At 41.7% G+C, this 10,695-nt stretch overlaps 1 protein-coding gene across 1 annotated transcript; it reads left to right on the top strand.

Moving 5' to 3' along the window:
- The first annotated feature begins 783 nt into the window (after nt 1-783).
- On the top strand, nt 784-10,447 carry dhrs3b (dehydrogenase/reductase (SDR family) member 3b). Its single transcript, XM_079579120.1, has 6 exons — nt 784-1,033; nt 6,999-7,142; nt 7,440-7,559; nt 9,112-9,350; nt 9,543-9,668; nt 10,101-10,447. Exons 1-6 carry the CDS (start codon nt 839-841, stop codon nt 10,183-10,185), a joined length of 909 nt encoding a protein of 302 aa, XP_079435246.1. The 5' UTR covers nt 784-838; the 3' UTR covers nt 10,186-10,447.
- The last annotated feature ends 248 nt before the right edge of the window (nt 10,448-10,695 follow it).

Here is a 10,695-nt window from a genome sequence, read left to right on the forward strand (position 1 = left end):
TTTTTTTTAACTAAAACTAGACTAAAATTGAAGATTTTTTTTTTTTTTACTAAAACTAGACTAAAATCGAAGATTTTTTTTGTGTGACTAAAACTAGACTAAAATCGAATTACATTTTCGTCAAAAGACTAAGACTAAAACTAAATTAAAATATGTTGTCAAAATTAACACTGTGGGGTAGCTCTCATCAGCTTAATCACATTAAACTTTTCTAAACAACCCTAACAACTGTGCGCTCCAGCGACCACTGGGGGGCCCCGAGCCACAGCTTGAGCTCCGGCGCTGGAGGGAGGGAGGGAGGAAGGGGGTGGGAGGGGAAGACGCGAGTGGGCAGACACGGGGCAATAGGGTAATAAAAAAAAAAAAAAAAAGAAAAAAAAAAAGCAAATATTCATCCCTCCTCAACATGTCCATCAGGATTATTGCCCTTACCAAGCTGTCTCCGGGGCGCGTGAGGGCTTTCAGAGGTGATAGTTCTCGCGCACGGCCACAGCGCCCGCGTATAAAAAGCTAGAGGATCGCAACACGGCAGAAGCAAACAGCGCAGCGGTTTGAGAAGCGCGCAGCACCGCTGTTGCACTGCGATCGCTCGGCTGGACTTGTGACTTTACCCCCTCTGCCATTGGCTGACAGGCGTAATGACCGATCTCTCACTCATTTGCAGATCTTCCCGAGTAACATGACCGACTTTCCTTCCAACTTCTCACCCGTTCGGATTAACACTGCAGAGATCTCTTCATAGACTGCCTTTACGCGCGCTCGACTTTTTATGTTTATTTTTTATTTTTTTTGAACCGGTTACAATTTTCATCTGCGCGTAAAGAAGACACGGCACAAGATGGATTTGGTGAACGCGTGTCGCATGTTGTTCTTCCCGATTCAAATGCTCTACCACGTCGTGAGAGCCAGCGTGTCCGCGCTCCTACCCGGTAGAAGGAAGGACCTGAGCAGGGAGATTGTGCTGATCACCGGCGGAGGACGAGGCATCGGCCGTCACCTGGCCAAAGAGTTCGCCAAGCGGGGCGCAAAGAAGGTTCGTCCAACTCGCACACAGATATCGTGCAAAAAGAAATACTTGGCAATGCAATTTTTACGTCCAGTGTGTCTCGTGTTCCTGTAGCCTGCTGGCATTAGCTGGTGCAGTAAGTTATCAGGAACCAAAGTTGAGACATATGACTTGCTTGTGGGAACATATCAGTCACAGGTTCATACTGCTATTCCCTGCCATAAGTTGGTGTAATCTAGATGCATGTTATTTTTTATTCATGTGGCCTAATTCAGGATTGTTGATTTTGAACCAAGGTATTCCTACTTTAGAACAGATTTTCTTTGCTCAGTGGGCAAATGCAATCCTATATTATGCAAAAGTCCAAGTCATATCTGTCAGTTCAAAGTCTGACATTTACATAATGTGATTAACGTAACATGCACGAACGTCACCCTGTAAAACATAGCAAGTTCCATGTCAACCATTACACCTTTGATGCAGTTCTACCCATGCAACTCCCCATTCCTTAAAAGTGTGTACTGCCCATAGACAAGTTAGACAAGGTGTATTGGAACAAGTCAGCACACAGACCTAGAATTTCAGCCTGCCCCTCCCCCTTCCCTTGTTTCTCCAGGTACAACCTTTTGCTGGATTCGCCTCAAGTGTATTGTCACAGGGCTTGTATGAAAGCAAGAGATCGTGACCTCCAAGTAGCCCTTAGTCGCTCCAGTGGGACTGCGGGGCTGTGGCCTCAATTTGAGCTGGGAGCATTGCACAACAGCAGGTCAAGAAGAGGGCAGCCTGCACAGCCTTTGGAGCTGATTGATGTGATTATAAGGGCAGTTCTCCTCAGACATTGTGCACTGGTTGTAGGCTCGTTCGAGGATGATTGGCATGGCTTACGGTGTTGTTTTGGTTAGATTTGGCATAAACCGTTTTTGGAAGAATGATGGAGTATGGCTTGCACAACTTGCTGCTACTTGATTGGGATTGCAGGCAACATTTTTTGAGTGGTTAAGTGGTGCCAAAACATCAAATTACAACAAAAATCTGTAATGCTTTCGATAAAAGCCAACGTAGAACTTGTTTGAAGTATAGCATGAGTGTGGAGAGCTTATGGAGAGTGCTGAAAACAAAGGCTCAGAAGAAAAGTCCCTCCCTAATTCATGAACAGATGACCATATGCTAAAGTTGTATTTTAGTTCAGATTGACAGGGAAAGCTGCTTTAGGACTGGCACTTGTATATGCCAGTCGACTGGTAGCAATAAATGGATAGGGTTTTGTCAGCAAGATTAATTACCATCAAATAATGGTAAAATCACATCACAATTTGATAATTGGGCCACTACTTCCTAACAGGAAGCAGATCATTTTCTGTAGAGATCCAGAAAGTCGTAATAACATCTCCATGGTGCTGTGATGAACACACGTTGTATCAGGGGGGGACTGGGACAGAAAAACAGCCCTGGACTCTGACCAGCCTGGCCCAAATTATCGTAATTGTGACACTTCCACAAAGACATATTTGAACCTCTTACCACCCGCCTTAACATTAACGAGTGCATTTTCCCCAGTTCGGCTTTTTATTATTATTTTTTTGACTGGTATCATCAGCAAAAAGAACGGGAAAGGTGGTCGTAGAAACAGAAACAAAATCATTAATATAAATAATAAATAATAATGGTCCCAAAATTGAACCTTGTGGCACACCATACTCCACAGAATTCCTTTTAGATTCATGTTTTTTTATACTGGGCTTTACCCAAATCTGAAAACTTCTCGACTGGAGATCAACAATGTAACGTCTCATTTGAAAGCAAAGACCTACAAAAGTGATGGAAACTTTTCGTCACGTTGCCACATTTTGGTCATATTTTTGTTGTTGTTTTTTTTCAATTATTTTTTTTAATCATTTTTTGTTGTGTTTTTTTGTCCGTGTTTTTCTCATGTTTTCATCCTCTTTTTCTCGCTATTTTGATGCTTTTCTTTTTAGCTTTTAGATTTGGGTAAAGCTCGGTTGAGGCGGGACTGGTGGCCCTAGAGCCAGTGGCCCTTCTGTGCTCTTCCAGAATGGACATATGGCCAGTCCCCCCCTGCGTTGTATATCACTGCGCTCAGAGCAGAGCTGGTGATGGATTATTGGCTTTTAAAATGACAGTTTTTGGTTTAATCTATTACACAATATAATCCAGGACATACAGATTGCAGCATTTCAGCACAAAGTAGAAATTATCAAACGGTGTCTGCATGAATTGAGCAAGATCCATTACAGGTCTTTGACAAGGGAACACTATGGCATGTCTCCTTTATCCAACAAATACACTTTTACTTTTTTTCACACCATAGTTTTCACTATAGTGTTTACCCAAATAGTTTCCACTTTCGATTTAAACTCCATCAAATGCATGGCCCTAATCCAGGCGCTGTTTGCCTGGCAATAATTTCCAGGAAAATGCAGCAGTCTCGTCCTCTCTTGATCTGCATTAATATGAAAACAATGAGGTGTCAGCAAAATCAATGAACCCGCAGTATATACCTTTGTCCAACAAGCGGCGCTGTGTTCCAAACCCACGCTTTTATATGTGCTGTGAGTGCACAGAGGAAGACTGTTTATCTATTTCTACTTCCTTGGGTGGTGCTTGCTTTTCAAGGCAACTTGGTGCTTTCGAAAGTAAAAGAAAGTCAGATAGGGCGGTGGCGAAACAATTCTGCGCTCGCATTCGTATTCTTCTGTTGACATGAGGCAGAACGGCCAGAGAACGGCCTCCTGCTGAGACATGGAACTACCTCCTCCAGAGTTTTCAGTGAAGCCAGGAGTCAGGTGATACCGTAGTGTAAAAGATCGGTCCGTCCGATACCAACGTACCGCCGTTTTGTAGCCGTGTAAACTGTACTTCAAAGTGGCCCACCCAGATACTGACTAAAGCGCCACCCCTCCCGCATAAACAGTGCACCTACACCTCCCACCCCAACCGCCGTCACTCTCTCATCCCTCACTCACTAACAAGGACCTGTCTGTCAGATGTCTGTTGTTTTCAGTGCTCTACTTGTTACATTGGTCACCTGTTTCCTTTTTATCCATGTACCAATACAACGGTTATATAACACAGCTCAAAGTCTAAACAGGCTGTAGTGTCCTTTTGATTGTGTTTATGTTGCACCACTGCGTGTCATCCCTACAAGTAAAAGTCGTCATTACCTCAGCAAAATGTTTGTAATTTGTCCATGCCATACTCATGATTTCAATTCAACGCCTGACAACGTGCTTCACACATTTCCCCTTTAAATCATGATTTTAGAAACTTGAAAACATGGCTTAAAGCTGAATGAAACACAAACTGGTGCTCTGGTTCTTTTCACTTGCAGCTCCTCAAGGGAACGGAGCAAGGAGAAACCAGTAGCTTTTAAAAGCTCTACTTGCAGCTGCACAACAAAGGATGTCACCACGCTTTTCAGCACCTCCATTGTGAGGCATTATCAAGGTGTGAAAGCTTTGAAAACAACACCTGCGCTAATGTGTATGACAATTACTCCCCGCCTGCAGAGACGCTAGCAAGGAAATAGAACGGTTACTATGAATAGGGGATAACCTCTATGAACTTGTGCTAACCCCGGTTCGAGCCTCTTTGTGATTGGCAGCTGGTATTTCCTCTTTCCTTTCTGCTCAGGGGCTTTTGAGATTTTACGGTGTGAGAAGGATGACAGATCTGAGGAAAGAATGGCACAGCGAGAGAATCCAGGTTCCTTTGAGGCGGAAATAGTCACAAGACAATAAACCGGATCAGGGCACTTTCACAAAAATGTAGTCCCAAAGGGTCACAAGCTAGTTCTGTCTTTGTCACTTTCCCAAGCTCAGTGAAATTCAATAGAAAATGTAACCCAATTTAAAATACTTACATTATTCTTGATAGAGGATTGACCGTGTCGACTACAGTTTACTAAAAGATAGTGAAACTATGCACAAGTAAGTTAGGCCATTTTATAGCCGCCCAATTAAGATCATACTCAATAATATTTTTGGTGGTCAAGAACCAAATATGGAAAGGCAGTCTGTCGTACATGTGATCAACTCTCACCTGGTATGGCGGCTGGCTGATGAGTTTTATTAGGTTAACTTAGTTAAAAAGCCACACAGTGATGAGCTCATTGTGTCCATGTGGATGTGTTGTGGTGGAGGCGGGAAGCACACTGTTCCCAGCTGGGTCTTGCCCTGCAGCTGACCTTGCTGTCTCCGCAGTAATTAGACAGCAGCAGGCGACTGCCTCCTGAACTCCCACTGCCCTCAATCTATGTGTGTGTGTGTGTGTGTGTGTGTGTGTGTGTGTCTGCGCACATACAATGGGTGAGAAAAGAAGGACCTATACCCACCCATAGATTCATAGACACACACTGAATATAACAGGAATCAGTTTAGGCACACCGTGGCCCAGTTATGCATAAGAGCTGATAATTTCAATATTTTTTGCTGAGTAATAAGGATAACATCACAAAGTTTGAGTTTACCTGGCCTTATTAACTGTTGGTTGAACGCTCAGGTGTAGCTCTGTTTGAGATGACATCAGGACATTCTACAGGCTCTGGTCTATGGAGATTTTAATCCGAGGGCTAATATTGTAGTGTGATTTGATATAAAAAAGGAGGATTATGAGTCTTGTTGAGTGTTAAATATTTTTTGTTTAGATTACTTTAAAAAGAATACATACAGTTGGGACAAAAGAATGTGTGTGCTGTTACTCTTAGTTGTGTATTATGGGATAGTAGTGTTTTTAAAAGCTGCTTTATCTTTCATGGTAAACGTGGACCATAGTAAGTCAATCTCATGTTTTCTTACTGCCTTTATTTAGATTGCAATTTGGCCAGTGCTTGTTTATTCTGAGGACCTTGTGTGCTGTGGCCTAATGAATTAAATAACATTAGCAGGAGTGCATGGTTTGAGGGCTCACTTCAAAATGAGAGCTGTCAGCTTTGTTTGTAAGGCTCAAATCCCATTAAAGCTTTGAGTTATTTATCAGGACCTGTCTCCCCCTGGCTGATTACTCAAATGGCTTTGCAAATGAGGCAAACAGAAAAGCCAATCAAACGCAAATCAAACAAGAGGCCTTCACAGAGGGAGACCAGCCCAGAGCTCCGGGTCCTAGATGATCGACATGACTTTATATCAAGTTGGAAGTGTATTGGCTTTGTAGCTAAGAGACCACACTTTGCCTTACTTTTACTTGCGCATGCTGTCATGGTAGGGGTGATTTACCGTCATTTGCGGTTATTGTAGCAGTCAAAGAAATGCAAGTAATACGTTTTAAAAGTTGTTGTAGGCCAAATGATTGTAGGATTGGAAACTTATCTCTCTTCTGTGATGTCTAGCTCATTATAGTAGTAAGTAGTGTGATGATTTGTACTCATCAACACTGCAAATAATATAACAATAATATAATAAAAGCAGCATATTACAACCATAAACCCTAACCCACTGACACACTCTCCTTTATGTGGAGCTGGTATCAATCTGACTGTCACATACACAAGATTGCTTTCCAGCAGACTTTCTGCTCAAATATTAACCTTGGTCATGGGCTTGGGGCCAAATCCCATGGCGTCTCCTCTGCTCTTCGCACACACTCTGTTTTCAACATAGACGACGGGGCTCATCTGCTCAACAGGCCGTGTAATCTGCAGGAGAATTTGTGTTGGAGAGATGAGGAGGGCTCGCTCTCCCCCTGATTTCATTACCTTTCGCTGACCCCGACGACTGACAGATCTAATTGCCCAATCGCTAGTCCCCCACCTCTGCACCCCCGTGTACCCTGCTCAAATGACAGGGCTTCATGTAGGCTCTGGCTGGATCAAGAGACAATTCATTCACAACAACCCCCCCAAGCCTTTAATCTTGTTCAAAAAACTATTTGCTGCTGGTTTGAGAATGTGCTCTCTGTTCTCTGGAATATTGCAAATGTTTCTGATGTTTGTTATTTTTGTTCACCATTTAAAGTTTTGCCTTTTTGTTTCTTCAAGGTGATTCTATGGGGTAGAACTGAGAAGTGCCTGAAAGAAACTGCAGAAGAAATCTCCCTCATGGGAACAGAGTGTCACTACCTCATCTGCGACGTGGCCAATCGAGAGGAGGTGTACAAGCAGGCTAAAGTGGTCAGAGAAAAGGTATGTTAATAAGAATTTCATATTGTTGAATTCCATGAAACAAAAATGTCATTTGCTCAGTGGAACATCATAAAATATGTCCCTCTGATGCGTTTTTCTACTGATGCATATTGGCTGGGCTGTGCAGTCTTCCATCTGGTAGAAAGATTAGACTTTTGAAATATGGGAATGAAAGAAAGGGTGATTTCTTACAGCCCTGGTGAATGCAGGCAAGATGGAAAAGCCATGATCCGTGCATGATTCATTATATTGATGTCTTATTTTTTTTCTGTTCTTTTTTTTCTGTCTGAATAATAGGTGGGAGATGTAACAATACTGGTGAACAATGCAGCGGTGGTTCATGGGAAAAGTCTGATGGACTGTGATGACGACGCACTTCTGAAGTCACAACACATCAACACTTTGGCACAGTTCTGGGTAAGAGAGTGTTGTCTTGCAAATTCAAATTCCAAGCTCAATTTTGACACTGGAATAAAAACGTCAATACCACACTGCATAGAATTTTACCCAATAAATAAAATTGAAATAGAGGAATTTATTTTGTGACAGATATTTTCATTGTTAAAAATTCAAACAAACATGTGCCTTTGCTGTGAGCTGCTCAGCTCTCCTAAGACATGGCTGTAACTTTACTTTTACTTCACCCATTGCAGTCAAAGTATTTTCTGTGTTGAGCTGGTCATTAGGAGCATGTTTTGTATTGATAGCAACAGTATAGTCCAAAATGTTATGCAGTGTGCCTTTTTAATATTATATACTATATTCGCTATTGTAAACGTTTGACTCTTTTTCCAGCTGCATTGTATTACCTTCATTGCAGAACCATTCTCTCAAATGAAGTGTCGCTATTCATAATCAAATGCTATTTAATCTACAATATATAAATATTTACCGGACTGAATTTGGTCCATGACTATCATGTTAAAACGGTTTCTGCCATAGTGAACAGTGAACAGTCACTGCTGTCGCGTTTAGGTACATAACAGTGCATTATTGTTGTTGGCTTTATTGTGTCCCTCTGTCTCTTTGGACCTCGAGTCCAAAATAAAGTTGAATTTAATTAATTTAAAGCACCAAACAATGTTTTAGCTTTGCTTTTCAAATACCTTCAAATCATGAGTTGAGTACAAATGGAATTTCAGGTGAAAAACCGCTTATTGTCCAATGCTACCTGATACATGTCAACGAATGGAAGAGGCTAAACTAAGCTATGCATAAAAATGAATGTGTCGTGAAGCTAGCAATAGCAACACTTGCCAATTTTACAGTTTCTATCAAAACGTGTGCTTCTTTACCATCTTCCTATCCTACATTTCTACAATAAATGCATTTCATTTTCTAAATGTGTCTAGGTTTTTAGTCAAATTCAGAGAGCTATTTCTCTGAGTAAGAGTTTTGGGATACACTATAGTTGGGTTTCTGTTTCTCGAATTACCCAGGTGTGTCAATTGACTATGTTCATGTACGGCTCGCATGCACATATATTGTATACAGAAATTGTGTCTACTCTGGGCGTACTGTAGTAGCTAGTGTGTGACGGGGGCCATGTGATCGATAGGTATAGGCTAACATAATCATTGTAATGTGCACGTGCATGATAATAAAAGACTCAGAATGAAAGGAAATACGGTGTTTATCAGTTTACCTCTGACAAAATGTTCAGAGCAGACTTTATAGTGTCTTGGGTCAGGATCGAAGCCCTCTCTGTTTACTCTCGCCAGCTATAGATTACGTCTCTCGTACGAAAGCCTTTCTTTATAGAAATCATTGTCTCTTCGTTGTGTCGGGATCAGCATGATTTGCACAGCCCCACACAACACAGGTGTCAACCATCCAGGATGATATCAATGATCCGTAACGCAAACAATTAGATCCTTGACACACAAGATAGCGGTGTATGGAATGAGGACATGACAAAGTATCGATACTTGCTCAAATTAATCATCCATTCTCACTTTCCATGTTTCAGACCACAAAAGCCTTTCTACCTCGGATGTTGGAGTTGCAACATGGTCACGTAGTGTGCATAAACTCCATTCTGTCCCAGTCCCCGATCCCTGGAGCCATAGACTACTGCACGTCCAAGGCGTCCTCCTTGGCCTTCATGGAGAGCCTGACTCTCGGCCTGCTGGACTGTCCCGGGGTAGGCTGTACCACAGTGCTCCCCTTCCACACCAACACGGAGATGTTCCAGGGAATGAGAGTTAGGTAAGAGGACGCAAGAAATGCAAAATAATTGACCATTATATTATATTACATTACATTACATTACATTACATTACATTACATTAGTATTTCTATATTAAATGATGCAAATCTTGTCTAGTGGTTGGGCTAGACATCAACCACCCAATGTCTAATTTGCTGCATTATACATAATTAATAAATCATTGTTTGCAGGTTTCCGCAGCTTTTTCCACCTTTAAAGCCTGAAGTTGTGGCACAGAAGACCGTAGATGCAGTCAGAGCAGACAAGGCCTTCCTCTACCTGCCCTGGACAATGCACGCGCTTGTTGCACTTAAAAGGTAAGAATAGCTCAAAATACTTACCATGACTGTGTAACAATTTCTGAAGAACACTTAAGCCAGGGGTGCCCAAAGTGCAGCCCAGGGGCCTCAGAACAATTTTAGCCCTCAGGCTTTTTGAATCTGAAACTGACATTTTATTGTGAGGCAGAGCTGGCATTGAGGTTCCAAGACTAAATAAAGGAGTGAGGTTTGAAACCAGTTGAATGTTGCTCTGCACTGCCCTCCGTGCTGTATTCACTTCAATATGCAGGCCCTTGATGAAAAAAGTTTTGGACACCCCTGACTTAAGCAAATTTTTAGTGAACTAAAATGTGAAATGTTAGTTCATATACACAACTGCTATAGAAAATGTACTAAAGTGTCTGATGTGTGGGAATGGGGTATATGTTTTTGCGTCATACTAATCATCTTTCTTTTTTTTTTTTCTAGTTTCATGCCACAAATTGCCTTGGAAGAAATCCACAAGTTTACTGGCAGCTACACCTGCATGAACACTTTCAAAGGGCGGACATGAAGCTTGATTTAAAAAAAACAGAAATACTTTTAAAGATGTAGTTTTTTTTATTAAAGGACATGGACCTTTTACATATGACTGCTTGAGCTCACAGATGGTGTCCGAGTGAAAGCCATCCTGCAAGTCCAGAGAGAAGTGAAAGCAGGAGCCATTTTGTTTGGCCATGACTGTGTGCATGCATGCGTTTGTGCATGTTTCTACACAGATGTACGGCAGACAGAGTACTAAGCTTGTCTTACTTTTTGAGCAAGACTATCATAGATGTAGATTTTCACACTTCGATTAGTCTGTTTTTAAACATATTTTTGTATTTGTCTTTTAAAAGTTTGAATGTAAATAAAATAATATTTTACTCATGAGCACAATTTGTTTGCTTGTTAGCAGGAATCCCACTCTCTAACCTTGACAGTACACACTCTTTCACCACATAAAAAATACAGTAAATACATCCAGATCTCACTACTCTCCCTGAGGATCCCACTGAGAGTTAGGAATCTCTTTTAAAGGCGA

This window comes from Gobius niger (genome assembly GCF_951799975.1).
Source record: "Gobius niger genome assembly, chromosome: 20".
NCBI classification, from domain to species: Eukaryota; Metazoa; Chordata; class Actinopteri; order Gobiiformes; family Gobiidae; genus Gobius; species Gobius niger.

Coding starts and splice junctions, on each gene's coding strand:
- dhrs3b (XM_079579120.1), top strand. CDS start 839: ATGGATTTGGTGAACGCGTGTCGCATGTTGTTCTTCCCGATTCAAATG. Junction 1,034..6,998: donor CCAAGCGGGGCGCAAAGAAG/GTTCGTCCAACT, acceptor TGTTTCTTCAAG/GTGATTCTATGGGGTAGAAC. Junction 7,143..7,439: donor CTAAAGTGGTCAGAGAAAAG/GTATGTTAATAA, acceptor TCTGAATAATAG/GTGGGAGATGTAACAATACT.